The following is a 22,132-nucleotide window of genomic DNA, read 5'->3' as shown; positions in this document are numbered from 1 at the left end:
GTCTCCGACTGTTCAATTATCTTGCTAGCCAGCCCATTTTCTTCTACCACCTATTAATGTAGCCCTATAATTGTAGCATTCTTTCTCTGATGGGCTTCCCTTCACAAACCTCATCAAGTTAGTGGTTTTCAAATGGTTACATCAGTGGTTCTCCCTTCTGGCACTCATTATTTTCTTAGCATTAATTAGTTGGTTCTCTGCCATCTCTCCAGAGTAATCTCTCAATTTCCAGTTTTCTCTTAACACATCTTGCTCGAAGCAGATTTGGCGTTTGGGCCCACGCTATCATCCCATCAGTGTTAGATTATGATGATGTGCCAAGGACTGCATGTGATACTGTTGGCTCATTTACAGCTGGGTTTTTACGTGAAGTACACTCTTTGATCCATTTGGGACAAGCACGCCCTCCACACTTTTTCCCTGCCCACTAAAACAAGTATGCCTTTCAATGTTCATCTTTGAATGTACCCTCATTTGAAGGCTTTGCGATGTAGTGCTTTTCATCTGATGCCATTTGTTTCAGCGCACCTCTTTTGATTCGTAAATGTTCTTTATCCAAAGTCTTTCATCTGGCTACATTATGGCTTTCTTTGCAGTTAACTTAGCTGTTAGCAATGCCTCAGTCTCCCATTGAATGCATGAGCCTTTTTTATTAAAACCTTGTTTTCAATTTTGCTTCCACAATTCAAGGACATGCAAACTAATTTCATTTAGCATGCTGCAAATGCCCACATTATTATTTTTTTAACCTGTCTCTCTCATTACTACTTAGGCTATTTAATATTGGCAGTGGGAAGCAGAAGAAACTGTACAAAGGGTCACAGGGTGAAGATGGTACTCTCATAAAGGTAAGTACTAGCACAAACCCAAATATGAAAAATGATTTAGTCCAAGACCTTTTCCTTAAAGGGTATCAGTTTGAATTAATTTTACTGGTGTTGGCATTGGAATACAATGTATTTTTAAAAATGACTTGAGCTTGTGTATCTAGGTGTTTTTTGATGTCTCTCTCTGGCGTTACATTTAAAACATTTCATATTGGTCTGCTAATGGTTTGATGTCTTTCTCTGTTGCATTTGTCTTACTACATTATTTGTTGGAGACCTCGTACCACTGCCCTATCTTGCCTCACCCTTCTGTGTTGGGTCTATCTCTGGTGTCTGTATACCACATTCCTTTCCAAATCTCTTTTGGCACCTGTTCTCTGCCTACCGCCTGCCATAGCTCTCCTTTCTGAAGAGTTCCAGTAACTACCCCCTTGGACAAGCCATATGGACATGGATTAGTTAAAACAGCCTTTTGGATCTAAAAAATCCGGGGAACTATATTTACAGATAAAATAGTAATTCTCTCCTGTATCTACACAAAAGGGTAATCTAGAATTAGAGCATGAATCCGACATTGCCTGTTCTTTGCTTTAAGGAACTGTCTAGAGAATCCCTCTCATTTGTCTTTTAGAATCTTGATATGGAGCTGCCTAGCATTTTGACAGTATTTAAGTAGTTTGGACTGGAATTGCCAATAGTTGCAGAGCAGTAATTTCTAGCTGGGATGCCCAGTTCTGTATTTGCACTTCCTACCAACTATTATCCTTCTTTGTTCTCAGTATTGAACCTGTTCCAGTAGGGACAGGCCAGATCTTCCCTGAACTGGAACGCAAGTGACCCGGTCAATCAACTTTGATTTGTACAGGAGGAGCCTAGCTCGAGGACGGAATGGCCGCCTTTTAGCTGGGCTCCGTCGGCCCTCCGGCTAACCTCGACTATCCTGCACTGCTACGATACTTCAATACAGAATCTGAAATTTAAAGATCCACTCTTACTCACCGTCTGGTCCGGAAGTTCCTGTGTGCTGTGGGTCCGCAGCTGTGCCCTCGGTGAGATTGGGGCCTCCGGGCATCCGAGACAGGGACCTCGCCTGCGGGACCCGACCGGCGGAGAAGAGATTGCCGGCCGCGAAAGTGAGCCACTGGTGGGAACCGTTATGCGTGTGCCCTGGAGATCCTGAACCGGCCCCGACGACTGGGCTGTGCGGCTGGAGGGGGACGAGATGTGTTGGGGGCTGACCGTGTGAAGGGGTCCCTTCGCCTTTGTCCTGTCCGGCGGCCCTGAACCCCGCGCCTGGCTCTCGCCTGTGGGGCCTGCCACTGTTTGGAGGGGACCCCCCCGTCTGGCGCTCGCCCATCCTGTGACGGTGGGGCCGTTGTTGGGAGCCTCCGGAGGTCTGTAAAGTCCTCCATTTGGGAACTGTTTGGGGGCCCACGGTGGAGTGTGGGGCGGCGAAACTCACAAGATGGCTACCGACAACGCGGGGGATGCTCCGCTCTGCATCGGTGCTCCTTACCGGCTGGACTGTGCGGAGGCCTGGGTGTGTACTCGAGCGCCCACGCCCGGAGATGTCCTGGACGCCTTGATGTCATTGTACGCTGTCTTGGCCCCCGGTGCCTCTGCCGACCCCATGCGGCTCGCCGCCATTTTGGGCCGCCGCTCTTCCATGCACCCCTATCGTCCTGATGCCGCCATTGCTTCGCCCCCTTCGGCTGCGCCAGGAGTTGCTGTTATTCTTCGGCCGACTGATGGGCCGGTCACTTTTGACCCTCTGCCTTCTCACCGCCTGGATTTCGAGGACTTCCACACGCCGCGGAGATCTGCTCCTTCCCGGTTACCTGGGACTTATGGTGGGCCGCTGTTTGATCCCGCTTCGTTGGATTCGAACTTTTGTCCTGGAGGGGTACCTTTGTATTGTCGAATTGCGCATCTGGACTCCAGTTTGCCTTTGCTTGCCCTGTCGTTGCTACTACAATTGGCTTGCTTTATTGCCTTTTTGTATTCCCTCCGTACGAAGGCTCTCCCTGATTTATATCACTGCCGTGACTCTGGACAACATTACGATTATTTTGTGCTGGGTGGTCCGCTCCACATTCTCCTTTATTGGGTTGGTTTCGTGGTTAGGAAGGGTTTGGGGTGAGTTGTACGACATGATAGTTTGCTGGTTTACCTGCCCGTTGCACTGATGTATGTACTCCTTGATACGGTGAATCGTTACAATCTCTTCCTCCTCCCCCTCCCTGTGATTTTTGCTGTATGTGAAGATGTAGTATTGACTTGATGCTTATTCATTCGTTGGTCGGGGGAGGGTCGCTGCCGAATGTGTTTGTTCATATCCTCTAGCTCCTCCCTCACATTTATTTTTGTTTTGTATTTCCTCTCCTCCTCTTTTTGTCTTCTTTCTCTACTTTCTTTTTTCACTATATTTCGGGTTTCGGATTAGGGCGACAGGCACGCTGTTTGGAGGGTAGGCCGTAGCCTTCTGCAGGGGTGCGGGGTGGGACGGGTGGGTGGGGTCTTTCAGATGTTTTCTTTTGGTTCTATGGCCCTTTTCTATTCCTTTATAGCGGTGCCGCTTCTGTCCTCGCTTCTCGTGAGTGGGTTGGGGTCTGTTGCTATGCCACTTTTATCGGTTTCGATGCTTCGTCGTGACTGCCATGCCCTTCTTTTCGCCAGCTCTCCACTGTCTTCTGTACCTATTAGCCGCGGGTTGCCTGGCCCGGGGTGGCGCCCATCTTGCACGATTGTGTTTCTCCTTTTATATTTCTTTGTTTTGCTCTTTTTCCTTCCTTTCCCCCCCCTTTCTGTCCCCCCCCCTTTTTGGTTTCCTCCCCTTTGTTTCCCCCCCTATTTTTCCCCCCTTCCCCTTCCCCCCCCCCCTTTTTTCCCAGGCTCGTATTGTTAGAAGTGGGTTCGGTTCGTACAGTTTATCCGTTCCCCTTGCCTCTGTTAGCGTGTTATTGGGTGGGGGACATAAGATCTTGGTAGCACTTGTATGCTTCCCCACTATATTTTACGTTTATTTTGTGCTGCGATCGACTCGTGCCCTTACATCATCCTCCCCCCCCCCCCCCCCCCCAACCCCCCCCCCCCCTTTCGTTTCAGCATGGGTGTATTCCTGTTTCTGGGTTATCCCTTGTTTGTGAGTCAGTCATGAGCCTTGTCCCCTTATTATAAAATGGACCTCATTGATCCTGATATTGGGCCGTTATTGCCGCTTATCCCATTTCTAGCATTGTTTAATTATGTTTGCTTGCCTGCCAACTGGCCTTGTGTCGCTTATTTTGATTTCTTTGATCGTCTTTGACTTGTGGCCGGCCGGATTGGTTGTAGGCCCGCACATGTTTATCCTAATGATGCAAATAAAGGTCTTCAAAAAAAAAAAAACTGATTTGTACAAAGGGGCCAAACACACGTGCGGGTTTCCAGGCTCTAGGTTCTTGCTGAGATCAGTCGAAGAGCCAGGCTTTGAGTCCCTTTCTGAGTTCCGGGTGAGAAGGGAAGATCGTTCAAGGACTTGGAGGCGAGGTAGGAGAAGGATCGTCCTCCACTGTAGCTTCAGCGAATGCAGGGTATTTGAGAGGGAGGCAGAGCGCAGGTGCCTGGAGAATTGGTGGAAGTTCAGGCTGTGGTCGATATATGCTGGTCCTTGGTTGTGGAAGGCCTTGTAGCATCTTGAATTGGCATCTGTTTTGGCTGGGGAGCCAGTGGAGGTTCCTGCGTTGGGGGGTGATTTGGGTCTGTTTGGGGAGGTTGAGAAGTGTGGCTACTGAGTTCTGTATCCTCTGTAGTCTCTTCAGGAGTTTGTTGGTGATTTCTGCTTAGAGCACATTGCTGTTGTCCAACCAGCTTGCAACTAGGGCTTGAGTGACGGTCTCCCTGGTGCCCACGAACCATCTGAAGATTTTTTGGAGCATGCAGGGTGTGGAAGCATGTAAAGGAGACTGCGTTGATCTGGCGTTTCATGGTGGGTTTGCTGTCCTGGATAATGCCAAGGTTGCAGGCGTGGTTTGATGGTGTGGGTCCGAGTTCAGAGGGCCACCAGGTGTCATTCCTCAGGGATGTGGTGTTCCCAAAAAGAAACAGCACTTCCGTCATATCAATGCTGAGATTCAGGCAGTTGGTCTTCATCAACTGCCCGTCATGCAGTTGTGGAAGTTGGTGCAGGTGGTGGAGGGGGTCTTCAGAAAGTGAGAGGATGTGCCGGGTGTAGTCTGCTTAGGAAATAATGTAGATGTCATGGGTTCTGACTATGTTGGCCTGGGGCATCATATAGGTGTTAAACAGGGTGGTGCTGAGTGATGATCCTGGAGGGGCTCTGTAGATGGTGCTCTTTGGTTCTGAGGTGAAGGGTGGTAGTCGGATTCTGTGGGTTTGTCTTTTGAGGAAGCATGCAATCCATTTGAGGCCACATCCATGGAGCCCGATGTGGTGGAGTTTCTTGATGAGTATGTGGTGGGAGAAGGTATCGAACGTTGCTGAGTGGTCGAGGAGGATCAGGGCCACAGTCTCACCCTGGAAGTACAGATGTAGGGCAGCGAACAGGGCATTCACGTGCTGTGGTTGGTGCAGAAACCGGATTGAGAGGCATCCAGCAGGTAATTTTTCTCCCGGTGTTCGGTGAGCTGGCTGTTGATGTCCTTCTCGAGGACTTTGGCACGGAAGGGGAATAGTAAGATGGAGCAGTAGTTCTTTAGTTCTCTGGGGGTCGGCTAAAGATTTCTTGAAGAGGGATCTGACCTCTGTGTTTCCATCTGTGAGGGCTGCTGTGGTGATTGATGCGTTGAGAATGGAGGAGAGTTTGCAGCGAATTTCATTGCTCCTAAGGTTGAAGAAGTGGTCGAGGCAGGAGTCCATGGTGGCTCCGACGTGGATGGAATTCATGATGGCCTTCTTGTTCTATGTGGTGAGTTGTTCCTATGCAGTGAGTGGGTGGTTGTGGAGAGCTACTGTTGGTGTGAGGATGTTGTAGAGGTCAGTGGGTTGAGGTCCGAAGATACTGTCAATGGTGGATATCCTGTTGTGAAAATAGTCTGCCAGGGTATCGCAGAGTTCCTGGAAACAGGAGATCATGTTCTCTGTGGCTGCTGGGCAAGAGAACCCATTGACAGAGCTGAAGAGTTCCTTGCTTCGACACTTTCTGCCGGTGCACCTCTTTTCTTGTCTTTAAGGTGTTGGTGGTATTTGCTGAGGGCTGAATTGAAGGTGGCTTTGTTTGTGGGATCTCTGCTGGTGCACCATCTTCTTTCTAGTTGCTTGCAGGTGTCCTGAGTTCCGGTGTATACCAACTGGCTTGTTTGGTGGATCTACTAGTCTTGGCTGGCTTGATGAATGTGACTGTTGGCGCAGTTGTTGATCAGGCAAAGAAGTTCTGGACAACCTGCTCCAGGTTGGTTGCGGGGATGGGCTGGGTGATGTTGAGGGCGTCAGTCTATTGGGTCTCGGTCACTTTATTCAAGCTGTGGTGACAAGAGTTGGGGGGGTCTGGTGGTTGTGCATAGGGACCATGGGATGGTGAAGTGGATGATGATGAGGTCATTCCAAATGAGTTCAGTCGTATCACTGTACTTGACTGTCATTGAAGATAGGGTTAAGTGGGTGTCCTGCGCTGTGTGTGGGGTTGGTGATCAGTTGGGTGAGGCCAGACCGGCTTTGCCCTGTTGGGGGCTCGTCAGTTGGGTGTAGCTTAGATCCAGTGGCACAGTGAGCACGGGACCCACATCTGGATACTGTTTCAATTGGAGCAGGGCGAAAACCTATTTGCATACAGCTGTGTTAAAACTGAAATGGCATGGTGCATGTAGGAAGGTAGAGCCCTGACTATGGTTGCCCCAAACTTTTTGCCTGGTGTTTTGCTGGTTTTCTGACTTAGTTGACCTGGGACCCTGCTATTCAGGGCCCCAGGCCTACTGCTCTCTCTGTAAAATGGATTCCATGTACCTTAGGTACATATCTAAATTGGATACTGAGTCACCTTATCAGTCCCTGTACAGTGTACCTTAGGTACCCAGGGCATAGGTGTGCCCAGGGCCTACCAGGGGCTGCAGCATGTATTATGCCACCCCTGGCTGGCCATCCAAATCTGACACAACTGGCTGCTTGACAGCTGGGGCAAGGTGGTGTAATCACCCTTTGCTTTAGATATAGTATACCTATATCTAACCCTAAAAATGGACACACAGATCTCCTATCAGTCACTCCTATGGCAGGCCTTAACAATCCTGAAGGCAGAGTGCTTGGAATCGTGTGAGATGGTGCTCTGGCATGAGCTGAGCCTGTCTGCGGCTTTCGGGATCCATCCCTTAGCCGTTTCCATGATATCGCATACCATATACTCTTAAGTGCATTATAATCCTCGCGGTTATATGCCAACTCTGGTATCGCTTTATCAAAACATGTCGAGTAAGGTGTCATACGAATTGGAATACTAACCCCTCGCCAATTCTGGCGACGGGGTTAGCATTCCACCCTTCTAGAGGGACACGACATGTATGTAACCCCTAACCCCGGTTAAAGTCAAACAGAGCCTCAGCTCCACAAAATGGATGCTGCCACCGAGACACAAGTCTGCCCTCCTGCTGCTGGGAGTCCTCCCAGAGCAGGAGATAAGGACAAAGGGTTTCCTGCCAGGGGCGGTGCCAGCACCGTCCCAGACAGGGTTTTGTGTATTGTAGGTAGGCAGGGCTTTAGAGGAAGGTGACTGCACGTGGCACCCCGGTGCTCACTGTGCATAGGCCGGCTGGAACCAGTTCCAGGGTCACTCCAGACCCTGTGCTGGGGAAAAGCCCGCCAAGGAAGTGGGTGTAACCACCCCCCTCCTAGTCCCACCCCTAGGGCAGGACTTAGTCGCGTGCCAGCCCCTTTTTACAGGATAAAGGTAGGAACTGGCCCCCTTCCAAATCAGATCATCTTTGAATCCTGAAACTACTTTCTGCGAAAGGAACTCAAGACTTCTTCCTAAGATTTCTCCCTTGTGACTAAGGAGTAGTCACCCTGCATCCGCAGGCACCATCTAAGAACACTGCGGTCTGCTGCAAGTCCTTCCTCCGGAATCCGACTGCCCAGCTCGACGAGAACCGGCTTCCCTGGCACCTCTGACCTCTACCCACCTCTACAGCCCAGCTGAGAACCGTGGGTGCGACGAGACCTTAAGGGACCGGCCATCTGTGAGACTGCACGACTTCTTTCCAGCAAGCCCGCCGAGTGAATTCCTGTTGAGTGCTTTGGGGTCCGAGAAGCCCCCACCCTGAGCAGCTCCAGCACCGAAGAGCAGCCCCCCAGCATCTCCACGATCTGCGTGGGGCCCTTCTGCTTTTTACTGCTCACCGCGTTGTTTGGCTACTAGCCCGCTGGCTTGTGGCCTTCCTGACGACGCCCGACGACATTTCTGCTGCTGGTCTGGTTGCTCCAGACTGGCCCTTGCTTCCCTCCATCGGAGAAGTACCCTGGACCCTCCTGGTCCACTCAAGACGCCATTTTAGGTCCACCGCGTGGGCCTTGCATTTGCCAAGACTTGTTGCCCAATCCTGGGTCCAGCGACGTCGACAGCAAGAACCTTCGTGGGACAGCTCGCACCTCCATCCTGGTCCGAGAGACTGCAGAGCCCAGCAGCGCCCACTCACCTGACTGCGGTGACTTCGCCCGGTGCCATCCTGGTGCCCACTTAATCACTGGCTAGTGATTCAAGAACTTGGTCCCCTCTGCTTTCAGGTTTCTTCTTCCTTGATCCAGGCTTGGATCCAACGAACTTTCCTTCACTGGTCGCCTGCCAGCAACTTCCTTCTTCCAGGCTCCTGGTCCGGCAACGAGATCCCCGACGTCTTTTCAGACCTATGCAGCTGCAGCCCCTGGGCTAGGTAACTTCGGCACTTCGGTGTCCCAGCATAGCCTCACTATCCTAGGGTCAGGATCCACTGTCGTTTTCTTCCTACCAGGTCGGGTTCGCCCGTGAACACTAACTTTGCCTTTACTAGCCTCCATAGACTTTGTTCCGCATCCCGCGTGAGAGTGCACACTCTGCACCCGAGTCCCCTGGGTCTCCTAGTAGTAATCTAACGATTCCCTAGTCCAGTCCTAGCGATTCCAAAGCCTATTAGAACTGGTACTTACCTGCTAGTAATTCGCATTCCACTTTTTAAGTATATGGTTTTTCGTGCCCCTCGGGCATTTGTGTATAACGTGCTAACTTAAGTATTTTCGTAAGAGTTTTGTTGTGTGCCTAGCACCCTGTCCTCATAAAGAGTACAGGGTTGTTGTGATTCTAATAAATACACTGTTTATTTTCATAACACTTGTGTGGTGTCCTTTCACTGGGTGTTCAAGGGGTAATGTGATGGTAAAACAGCTGGCTTAACACGCCCTCTAGAGTCTTAGCCTTAGACTGCTCGTATCCATGCTACTAGGATAGCTGGTCTATAAGGTTGACTTACAACCAATCATCAATAAGGGTTGTTTGGACTGATATATAGTGATCACTAGAATAGTGAACACTGCACATCAGGCCAACTTCTCACAGTGCACAAAAGAACGATGGGTTGAAATGCAGACCCGCGTAATTGCAGTGGCTAGACTTATTGCAGGCATTCCTTCACACGTTTTGTATGTTTGATGAACTGTCCAGAGTAGCAAGGGTGCTCCCAACCGTGGGTACCATTCTCACTATGCCACAGGTACTTAGCTACACCCGACTGACGAGTCCCCATCAGGGTGTGTTGCTTGCTTTCCAGTTCAAGGAGGGTGCAACTGTTTCCTCAGGCCCAGTACCTGTGCGATACTGGTTTGTCATTGGTTCAATATGTGATGTGCGTGCAGGTAGTAGTATCAATCAGAAGAACAAATTACTGACCTTTGGTAAAGATCTTTCTGGTAGCTACCGTAACTCCATGCCCCTAACCGTTCCCATTTACCTTCTTTTCTGAGGAAAGGTCCTGCCTTTGTTAATAAGGAACCAGTCGAGTCTTGCACTGCACATTCTTTCAATCTTGTCAGCCTTATCTCTGCCCCCAAGGTCGTGTGAAAAAGGATAGGGAACAGGCATCAGTGTGCTTAAGGCATCTTGTTCGGTGCAGTGACATATATCTGGTCAGTGTTAGACACGTGCTCAATTTGATCCGCTCATTTCCAGTGCTAAACTTCGTCACTTACGATGGCTGCCACATGGTGGTGCTGTTTGTATAAGTTAGAGATGAGCTGAACAGCAGTAGTTTATTAATTCATTATTCATTAAAAACAACTAATACCTGCTTCCCAACCTATTTCTAAAGGCTTTGGGGGCCTGCGATACCCTAAATTGTCACACTTTTTTGTTAGCAGAGTGCTAGTCGTTATGAAGGTACTGTCATGGGCGGCGCTATTTAGAGAAACAAGGGAAACCGCTTGGTAAGCAAGGACCAGGGGTATTAGTATTATCATAAAACAGTGGTCCTTGACAAGGAAGAATATAACAATCAAATAATTAATAGGCCACAATATGCGCTATAATACGTAAGGTGTCCAGCCGGACCCTTGAATTTAATCAATGAAAAAGATGCAAGAAAATAACAGCAAAACAGTTATGAAGTGGGACACAAGCCTGTATCCACAGCATACGACAGGACTGGACAAACAAGGGGATAAAAAGGTTCATTAGGCAATATTTCTTTTGTGAGAAGCCAGTACACATATGATCTAATATCATAGCTTTTCTCGTGTAGTCAAAACATAATTATGTCGCACAATGGAGAACTACAGTTTAAACTACATTTACTGTTGACGGCGTTTCGATCCTATAAAAATAATGGATCATCTTCAGGACAATGTACTGCCTGGAATTGCGAGCCCAGTAAGGGAGTTGCGCTAGAACCAAGGTGTAAGGGGAGTTTGGAGGTCCGAGCCGGTTCAGGACTGTGATGGGGAACAATGATTGTGGAATATGAGAAGCGGCTAAGAGGGCCGGACCACTGGTACTGGTTCAAGGGGCTAGCACCTGCGGAGCGCGGTGAGTCCACGTGAGGACAACCTAATGGTTGGAGGGAGAGACGTCCCAGGGGACGAGGAGCCTGTGGTAGGGCAGCCGGTGACGGACCTTGAATTCCGCTGTAGGATCACTTAAGGGGAAGGATAGTCCGGTTATTCAGGGGGTGGCGATGGAATTGGATCCGTTGTTGACTTATGAGGCCAGACCTTCGTGTTCAAAATTGGAACATCCGAGGCGTCTGCTTGGCCCAATTGCACTAGTCACTGCGCTGGCAGTGGCAATGGGTGGTGCAATTTGTGGAGTCCTCTTGACGAAGGCCTTGGCAACTATTGATTTATTTACAAACTAAGCCATAGGTGTCACACTGTGGGGCGCCCCCCTCTGAGGGGCTTGTGGCTATGTTCGTCATTTAAGAGGCATATAAAACCATAGCAACAGTTATTCTTGGTGCCATGGAGTCCGGGTCAAAGACGTGACAAAGAGGGTAAAAAGAAAAGAACAACATCTTCTGCAAATATTTTGTTGATATTTCACATTTAGCCAGCTGCATCTAAAATAAAGCGCATACCATAAACGAATAAAAAATAAATGTAAATTAAACTAATCCTTGTGAACGCTTTCTTTCATGTTATCAAACCTCAATTCAGATCACTGCAGTTGTCTGTCAAACTAGAGTCACACACAACTGAATTCTGCTTGGTACAGTATGGAATCCTGACGTGTATATATAATGCTGCAAAGTCCTAGCTTGTATGTAACACAAAGCACTGTGAATATGCAAGTGATTATTTAAAAATTGTATTATACACTGTATAAGCAAGGCTGCTGGAAATATGCGGCAAGAAGAATTAAATTAAATGGCAGGGTTGACTAATTATGCGGCGGAAAAATGCCAACACATGCGGCTTAACACAAGACTTTCTGTAATAGTATTACTTCATTATTTTATCTATTCTACACAACACTGTGTGAACACATTTTATCCAGTATTTGGGTGTCTTTCATAGATTCACATGCCTGAATCATTCCCCGCCGTCGAGACTGGAGCCTCCGGTATATAAAAAAGTTATGTCCTATAGACATACATAGAAAAGAATAGGCCTAAAGGTATCACCTTAGTGTCCTATCCACGTCCTTATGTAAAAAGGACCAAAACAGAGTAGGCCCAAGGGTCCCACCTTGGTGGCCTATCTGTGTCCTTTTGTAAAAAGGACCAAAGTAAAGAAAACCAACCAATCAGCTACCACCTCCTTCTAGAACCTTCCTGTCAGGAGCCCAAGTCTCTCAGATTTTCTACCGCACGTTGTGCTAGGGAGTCTCCACCTGAGTTCTCCTCAGGAATCTTTCTTCTTTCTACAAAAAACAATTTTATTTAACTTCTAGTATTATGGCTGATAGCCAGAAAAAAGGTCTCTTTAGAGCCTGTTCCTCCTGTGGCTAAAAAAGGCTTCATGTAGAGGATAAACATGAAACTTGTTTATACTGCCTCTACCCTCAACATCAAGCCAATGACTGCAAAATATGTAGGACCTTCTCGAACAAAACCCTGAAGGACCGAGAAGGACGCCTACTACTCTGGTTAAACAGGCTGAAGACCAGAACAGATGACTTGGTGTCAGAAGGTGAGAGTGTTGCTGGATCTTCGCATTTTTCCTTGAAGAGGCCAAGGGTTACTTCCCCTAGCCCCTCAGACACCCCTCCTAGGAAGACTTCCAAAAAGTCCTCAGAGGGCAAAACCTCCGTGTCTGGCAAGGATCTTCCTTTATCCAGTATTATGGGTGTCTTTCATAGATTCACATGCCTGAATCATTCCCCGTCGTCGAGATGGGAGCCCCGGTAATAGAAAAGTAATGTCCTATAGACATACATAGAGAAAAATAGGCCTAAGGGCCTTGCCTTAGTAGCCTATCTATGTCCTTTTGTAAAAAGGACCAAATTTCCAAAGGTAGCCAATCAGCTACCACCTCCCTCTAGAACCTTCCTGCCAGGAGCCTCAGCCTCTCAGATTTTCTACCGCACGTTGTGCTAGGGAGTCCCCACCTGAGCTCTCCTCAGGTTTCTTCAAATTCTCTACTTTTCTTCAAAAAACTTGGATTATATTTCAACTATGGCTGAACAACAGAAAAAAGGACTCTTCAGAGCTTGTTCTTCTTGTGGCAAGAAGAGACTGCACGTCGACGACAAGCATGAGACTTGCCTCTACTGCCTCTACCCTGACCACACAGTAAAGGACTGCAGGGTATGTAGAACATTCTCTTCCAAAACACTTAAGGATAGAGAAGGCAGACTGCTCCTCTGGTTGAACAGACTCAAAACCAGAGATGATGAGGTGCTCTCCTCGGAGGGCAGTGAAATGGCTTCAGTTTCCTCAAAACTGTCCTTAAAAAGGCCAAGGGAGGCTTCCCCTGGCCATCCAGACGTCCCTCACAAAAAGACTACTTCAAAGTCTTCTGAGGCAAGATCTGACACGTCTGTGAAGGATGCTGCAACCTTCAGAAAGCCATCGCAGTCCTCGTCGTCTACTTCCATGACATTCTCTTCAAGAAAAACGAACTATGTTTCCACATCGACGACGACAGTCTCGACGACGGTGGCATCGTCAGCCTTGACTTCAACGACGACGACCACCCACTCGTCGACGACGGGTAAGCCAATACCGTCGATTGTACTTATTAAAAAACAGCAATCGTTTGTCAAATCTCCGTCGTCATCAACGTCGACGTCGACAAAACAGAAAACACCGACATCGTCGACGAGAATTCAGTCGACGTCCACCGCATCGTCGACGAAGACACCGACGACGGTAGGAGCACCGCCGACGACAAATGCACCGTCGACGGCTACTACGCCGCCGACGACAAAACTGCCGTCGACGACCACATCGACGACGGCAAAAGTACCGTCGACGACCGCATCGACGACGGCGAAGGCACCGTCGCCGATCGCGTCGACGAAGACATCGTCGACAGCCGCACCGTCGACGACCGCCACGTCGACGACAGCTTCATCGGCGAAGGGACACTCGACGTCGATACCGTCGACGACACCGTCGACGACCTCGTCGACGACGACATCATCGACGCCATGGAAAAAAGCGGAGTTAATTCCTTCAAAAAAGGTCACCAAGCTCCCTATTACGCCCGAATTGACATCACCCAGTAGGGTTCAATCACTGCTTCCTTCTCACATACTACAAGCTGACGAATCTGATGATGAACAATTCAAACAAGCTACTAGCCCGTCAGATCTCAATGTCAAATGCCAGAGTACTGACGATGACGGAGATGATGTTATTTTTACGGAAGAAACTGTTCGGGCTCAGGTACATACTCAAGTCACTCCAATGATCGTATTGCCGGCTGAGATAGTTAATGATCTTCAATTCCTGATCACAGACTATAAAAAGCGCTTCCCAGAATCGTCGGCGACACCTTCACATGACAATTCTCAAGAATCTTCCAAACAGCAAAGATCACCAAGGGCAAGACCAGCACCTTTGGTTATTCCTCAAGACAATGAACAGGTTCACAACATTCAATCCTCTGATGATGACGACGAACCTCCTGAGGAAGGTGAGGTTAGAGATGACCTCTCTCAAAACAGAGATGATGAGGATTACGTTGCTCATTCTCCGGCCACACCGGAACCCAGCACATCAGACTCTCCACCAGTGGATATCGGTGGATTCCACAATTTAATAGAGAGAGCGGCCACTAGATTTCACATGGCAATGGAAACAAAAGTAACGGATTGTTTCTTGTATGACTTCAAAGACCCCATAAGGAAGGAGGCACGGTCCATTCCCATAATAGAACATATCTGGGAACAGGGGCTACAACTCATGCAAACTCCTGCATCTGTTTCAATAGTGGTCTCTAGACTGGACAAAAAATACAGAGCTCCGTCAACGGCAGCCACTTGTTTTAATTCACATCCAAAACCAGATTCGGTCGTCACTCAAGCCGCCCAGAAGAACTCCAGAAACCCATCCTCGCCACTGTCAGCACCACCAGACAAGGAGGGCAGGAAATTGGATGGCATAGGCAAACGCTTCTCCACAACGTCAGCCATGACGGTCAAAGTGGCCAACGCCATTGCTCTGCTGGGCAGATACAATAGGCAACTATGGGAAGATATTGCTCCATATCTCACGCACGTGCCTGACGACTTGAAAAATGAGGTCCAGGCACTCCTTCATGAAGGTCAAATGTCAGCATCAGAAATCATAGATTCAGCTGTCGATGTCGCCATGACAGGCTTCAGACAGCTTGCAGGCGCCGCAGTTTTGCGCAGACAAGGATGGCTCAAAGCGACGTCCTTCAGGCAAGAGGTACAAACCAAAGTTGTAGATATGCCCTATGACGGACAACAACTATTTGGAGCTAAAATAGATGAAGCCTTGCAGACGATTAAGAAAGACACCGATACTGCAAGGGCCCTCTGGACTTTACAATTCAGAAACCAGTCCTTTCGAGGGCACAGAGGAAGAGGACAATCCACATACAGAGGATCCTATCAAGGCAAATCCACATACTCATATAATCAAAATCGCTCACAATACCCGCAGCGACAGCAACAACAAAGTCGTCAGACCCCCTACGGGAGACAGAACTTCAGGGGCAAATCGCAAAAGAAAACGCCTGGCGGAAGACAATGACCATTTCCCGCAGCCAGTCCCCCCACCATCCTGTCCGCTCAAAATTGGTGGCAAGCTGACACATTTCCTCCAAAATTGGAAAATGATTACGACGGATCGGTGGGTACTACAATTGATTCAACACGGTCACACCTTGGAATTCAACTCCATACCACCATTAACCCCTCCTCACAAACATCATCACAAACACCTTCGTATGTTACTGAAGGAAATCTCTTCCATGATAAAAAAGGGAGCAATAGAGCGAGTCCCATCAGCTCAAAAGGGAAAGGGATTTTATTCCCGCTTCTTTTTAATCCAACAGAAAAAGAAGAAATAGAGGCCCATTCTAGATCTCAGGGCGCTCAATGCCTTCCTGAAAAGCCAATCGTTTCGAATGGTGACTATCCAGGAAATCCTAGGCTCCCTGGAGGAAGGAGACTTTATAACATCTTTGGACCTGCAAGATGCATATTACCATGTCCCAATACACAGACGACACAAAAAATTCCTACGATTCGAAGTAGCAGGTCTCCACTACCAATTTTGTGTCCTCCCATTTGGCCTCAAATCAGCGCCTCGCATTTTTACAAAATGCCTGGCTCCTGTGGCAGCTTACCTGAGACAACAGAATCACCAGGTCTTCCCCTACCTGGACGACTGGCTGGTGAAAGCACCGTCTCTCACCAACGCGCAGCTGTCTTCCAACGCCTGTCTCGATATTTTCCGGAACCTAGGTTTGACTCTCAACTTCTAAAAATCTACTTTACAACCCACCAGGATAATCACATTTCTGGGGGCCACTATAAACACCATTTCCTCCAAAGCTTTCCCGTCTCTGGAAAGAAAAAACAAACTGATGACTCTAGCTACCGCAATATCTTTAAAACCAACCATCAAAGTAAGGATTTTCAAATCTCTTCTAGGGATGATGTCTTCCTGCATTCTACTCATCCCTCACTGTCGGCTCAGAATGCGCCCCCTTCAGGAGGCCCTGACCAAACAGTGGACCCAATGTACAGATTCCTTCGAGGATCACATTGTCGTCACTCGACAAATATCCGAGACGCTGGGTTGGTGGATGAAGCTCAAGAACCTATCCAAAGGTCTCACGTTCTTGTTACCAGAAACTCCACACGTCATAACGACGGACGCATCTCTCGAAGGATGGGGTGCAGTCCTTCAAGACTTACAAATCAGCGGCAGATGGTCGGAGCAAGAGAAGGCTCTGCATATCAACCTCCTAGAACTACGTGCAGTCCTTCACTCCCTGCAGGCATTCCTCCCTCGCATCAAAAATTCAGCAGTGCTAGTGAGGACGGACAACACGACCACAATGCACTACTTAAACAAGCAGGGAGGGACACGCTCGCTGAGGCTGTCTCGCGAATCACAAAAAATTTGGAACTGGCTACTGCTCAACAACATCACATTAACATCAGAGTATGTCCCAGGAAAAGACAACGTCATAGCAGACGCTCTCAGCAGACAGAGGTCAATGTCCCACGAATGGGAACTGAACCAACAAGTTCTAGACAACATCTTCTCGGCATGGGGAAAACCACAAATAGACCTCTTCGCCACCAAGGAGAACAAAAAATGCCACAGCTTCGCAAGTTGGCATCCCCAACAGGGGTCATTAGGAAATGCATTTTCCATCGCATGGCGCAACGTGTTTGCGTACGCATTTCCGCCATTTCCCCTGATGAGCAGAGTCATCCGGAAGATGAAAATGGAACATTGCACATTGATTCTCATTGCCCCATACTGGCCGAGACAACATTGGTTCGCGGACCTCCGTCGCCTCTCAGTCCGTCCATCAATCCAACTGCCTCAACATCCCTCTCTACTCTCGATGTCCAAAGGCCAGATACTCCACCCGAATCTGAAATCTCTCAGATTATCGGCTTGGCTCCTGAGTACCGAGAATTCTGTCACCTAAGCATCCCGCAGGAGTGCAAGGAAGTCCTAGCTAAAGCAAGAGCAGTTAGCACGAACAAAACTTATTCCTTGAAATGGAAACGATTTTGCATTTGGTGTAAAGACAACAATATACACCCTTTCAGGATCACTCCAGAGCAGATACTGCCTTATCTCCTGCATCTAGCCCAAACAGGTCTTGCGCATGCTTCCATCAGGGTACACCTGGCAGCAATCTCACGCTTCACAAGGTCTTCAAAAGGCCCTTCACTATGGTCCAACAGACTGATAAAACAGTTTCTTAAAGGGCTTTACAGATCTTTCCCTAGACCAAGACGAATACCACCAACGTGGCATCTGAATATTGTACTCAATCAATTAATGAAACATCCATTTGAACCTATCCATAGGGCTGAAATCAAATACATTTCCTGGAAAACTGCACTTCTTTTAGCTTTAACATCAGCCAGAAGAGTCAGTGAGTTGCAAGCTCTTTCGATACAGGATCCTTTCTTGCAATTTCGAGAGGACAGAGTCATATTGAGAACCAACCCCCGTTTCATTCCTAAAGTCCCCTCGGACTTCCATCTCAATGAACCACTTGTGCTTCGCTCATTCTTCCCGAACCCAAGCACAGTGGCGGAAAGATCTCTTCACTCTTTGGACATTAAGAGATGTCTAAAATTTTACCTCGACAAAACGAAAGCTTTCAGAAAGACCAAACAACTTTTCGTTGCCTTCAGTAGGCCGAGAAAAGGCATGCCACTCTCCAAACAATCCATTTCCAGATGGATATCGGCAACAATTGCATTTTGTCATGACAAAGCCGGACGTCCATTACTTTCCTCAGTCCGAGCACATTCCACGAGAGCTGTGTCCACATCGGCAGCACTATTCGCTGGTGTACCGATTCTGGACATCTGCAGAGCGGCCACCTGGAAATCGCTGCACACCTTTACCAGACACTACTGCCTGGACACGGAACTGATGCAGGATGCAGCTGTGGGCCAAGCTGTACTTCGCCATCTCTTCCAGTAAGATGAGCCTTCCTACTTCCCACCGTCCTGCAATGGTATGCACATTTATTTACTTTACTCTTTATATTACTGATGGTATCTAGTCACATGATATGTATTATCTCAGACTGTTATATTCCATCGCATATGTGCATAATGTATTGCTTGCTATTCTGATTCAGGCATGTGAATCTATGAAAGACACCCATAATACTGGATAAGAAATGCGTTACTTACCTGTAACAGCAGTTATTCAGTATTGGTGTCTTTCATAGATTCACATGCAACCCTCCCACCTCCCCAGGAAGGACTCATCTCTCACTACAGAGCATATGTTACGTCTACCTAGCTTGGTGCGTACGAAAATCTGAGAGGCTGAGGCTCCTGGCAGGAAGGTTCTAGAGGGAGGTGGTAGCTGATTGGCTACCTTTGGAAATTTGGTCCTTTTTACAAAAGGACATAGATAGGCTACTAAGGCAAGGCCCTTAGGCCTATTTTTCTCTATGTATGTCTATAGGACATTACTTTTCTATTACCGGGGCTCCCATCTCGACGACGGGGAATGATTCAGGCATGTGAATCTATGAAAGACACCAATACTGGATAACTGCTGTTACAGGTAAGTAACGCATTTCGTCTCCAGGAAGCAGCCGCTGGCCTTGACAACGACAACAGCGTCGATGGTCTCCTCAGCGTACAAAACTGTCTCCTCGTCGATGACAGTGTCGACGACGACAGCGTCGGCCGCCTCCTCGACGACGAGGACAACACCTTTATCTTCGGCGAGCAAACCTGTGCCGTCTACTATCCCAGTCACTCCATTGACCACGAAGATTCTACCGTCGTCGACGAGATAGACGGCGAAAACGTCGACGACGACACCATCGACGAAGACCATACCGTCGACGAGGAGCATGCCGTCGACGACGACAACACCGTCGTCGACGGTATGAAAACCGTCGACGACGGGGAAGATCGTCGACGGCGGTGACATTGCCGTCCACGAAGGCTGCGTCGACGACGACACCGTCGACGGAGACACCGTCGACGAAGGTGATTTCTACGAAGGCGCCGTCGACACAAGCGTCGACGACCGCAGGGACATGGAAAGAGTCTGAGCTGCTCTCGCATGCCATGGATGCCTTCCCGCCTCAGACATCCCACGTCACCGTTAAGATCACGAAAAGGCCAATTACACCACGCCTTACGTCGCCTAGTAAGGTGCAACAACTGCCTCCAGCCTGCCTGCTACAGGGTGAGGCGTCGGATGAAGAGTTCTACACTCAAGCAACTAGCCCATCAGACTTGGTGCTTAAGTGCCAAAGCACAGACGAGGAGCCGGAAGAGGAAGAACAAATGGAGCAATTAGTCCACACTCCAGTGCAATCACAAGTTACACCAATGGTGTGCCTGCCAGCATCCGTTGTCTCGGACCTGCAATTCCTGATAAAAGATTACAAAGAGCGGTTTCCGGAAAAACACACTACGCCTGCACTTCCAGCTCTGCAGGTACCTGCTCCTTCGTCTCGACACAGGCCACCTCCGCTGGTACTTAGTAAAGACCAGGAGCCGGCACAAGACATTCACTCGTCTGACGACGAAGAGAGAGATCAAGAAGAAGGCGAGGTCCATGACGACGAGTCGGACCCAGATGTCGACCAGGACTGTTACACATTCTCCGGCCTCTCCTGAACCACAGTCTTCGGAATCGCCACCCGCAGACATTGGTGGATTCCATAATCTGGTTGAGCAGGCTGCCAAACGTTTCCATAGGTCTATGGAAACTCAGGAGACTGAATGCTTCCTTTATGATTTTAAGGAGCCCACTAAAAAGACGACAAGGTCGATCCCCATTATTGACTTTATCTGGAAACAGGGCAAACAACTAATGCAAACGCCAGCTTCCATCCAAGTGGTTGTACCCAGGCTGGATAAGAAATACAAGGCTACATCATCGGCGCCAGCATGCCTCACAGGTCACCCCAAGGCAGACTCTGTGGTAACCCAAGCGGCGCAGAAAAACTCGCGCAATCCAGCCTCGCCTCTGTCTACACCACCTGACAAGGAAGGCAGAAAACTGGATGCAATTGGCAAACGTTTCTCCACTACGTCGGCCATGACGGTGAAAGTGGCAAATTCTATAGCTCTCAACTCTGGGCAGACATTGCACCCTATCTATCCGATCTGCCGGAGGATGTAAAGGAGGAGGCTCATTCGCTTCTCTTGGAAGGCCAAACATCTGCCTCCGAACTCATTGATTTCGCAATGGATGTTGCCATGACTGGTTTCCGGCAGCTGGCAGGTGCTGCCGTACTGCGAAGACAGGGCTGGCTCAAGGCCACCTCTTTCCGCCAGGAAGTGCAAACAAAAATACTCGACATGCCCTATGACGGCCAACATCTCTTTGGCGAAAAGATTGACGAGGCCCTCACCACCATTAAAAAGGACACGGACACTGCCAAAGCTCTTGGAACTCTGCAATTCCGAAACCAGTCCTTTCGTGGCACCAGAGGAAGGGGACAGTCTTCATATAGGTCTTCCTATTCGTACACCCAGAGCAAATCGCAATTCCAACCGCGACAGAACCAGCAGGGCCGTCAGACTTCCTACAGCAAGTCAAACTACAGGGGGAAAAATCAAAAAAGACCTGCTGGCAACCGCCAATGACTTATTTCAATGGCCAGTCCAGCCACCATTGCATTCTTTAAAACTTGGAGGGAAACTCACATACTTCCTACACAATTGGCAAAAGATAACATCAGATCGGTGGGTTCTCCAACTCATACATTTTGGACATTCTCTAGAATTTGTCTCAATTCCCCCAACAACACCACCTGTCAATCGGTCCCACAGGCACCTACGGCTGCTTCTTCAGGAAATCGCTTCCATGCTCCAAAAAGGAGCGATAGAGAAAGTTCCACAGGCCCACAAAGAGAAAGGTTTCTACTCCCACTTCTTCCTCATCCACAAAAAAGGGAAAAAGTGGAGGCCAATCCTCGACCTCAGGGCCCTCAACATGTTCCTAAAGAAACAATCGTTCCGCATGGTCACTCTACAGGAAATCCTGGGTCTCCTGGAGGAAGGGGACTACATGACGTCCTTAGACCTACAGGACGCCTACTACCATATTCCTATCCTCAAAGGGCACAGGAAGTACCTCAGGTTTGCGGTGGCGGGACGACACTACCAATTTCGTGTCCTTCCGTTTGGCCTCAAATCTGCCCCACGGATATTTACCAAATGCCTCTCCCCCGTGGCAGCCTTCCTTCGTCAACAGGGTCACCAGGTATTCCCATACCTGGACGACTGGCTGGTAAAAGCACCATCTGCGACAGCCGCAACCATATCCTCCAACGCCTGTCTGAGTATTTTCCACCGACTAGGTTTGACCCTCAACCCGAAAAGTCGGCACTGGACCCCAACAAGGTCATTACATTCCTTGGGGCGACCCTGGACACGGTACGGGTCAGAGCTTTTCCCTCTCAGGAGCGGAAGTTCAAAATCATCTCCCTGGTCACATCAGTGGCATCACGGAAGACTCTGCCGGTCCGCACCTTCAAGTCTCTTCTCGGCATGATGTCCTCATGCATCATGCTCATTCCCCATTGCCGCCTCAAAATGCGACCTCTCCAAGAGGAACTGACGAAGCAATGGACACAAGCTACGGGCTCATTCGAGGACCGCATACGTGTCACTCGGACAATGGTCAACCACTTACAGTGGTGGAGATCGACCAAACACCTGTCGAAAGGACTACCGTTTCTGCTTCCAGCAGAAC

The 22,132-nt window shown here is 48.8% G+C and overlaps 1 protein-coding gene across 1 annotated transcript in view; it reads left to right on the top strand.

The window, feature by feature from the left end:
* Positions 1–22,132, top strand: part of MAPKBP1 (mitogen-activated protein kinase binding protein 1) — a 986,444-nt gene that overhangs the window by 652,600 nt on the left and 311,712 nt on the right. Inside the window, exon 18 of the mRNA XM_078662278.1 lies at positions 715–848. Coding sequence (XP_078518404.1) covers positions 715–848 — 134 coding nt within the window. The remainder of the gene's footprint in view (positions 1–714; positions 849–22,132) is intronic.

This window comes from Lissotriton helveticus, chromosome 9 (genome assembly GCF_964261635.1).
Source record: "Lissotriton helveticus chromosome 9, aLisHel1.1, whole genome shotgun sequence".
Classification (NCBI taxonomy): Eukaryota; Metazoa; Chordata; class Amphibia; order Caudata; family Salamandridae; genus Lissotriton; species Lissotriton helveticus.
Note: the sequence above shows the minus strand (reverse complement) of the source record. Positions and strands in the feature narration are given on the sequence as shown.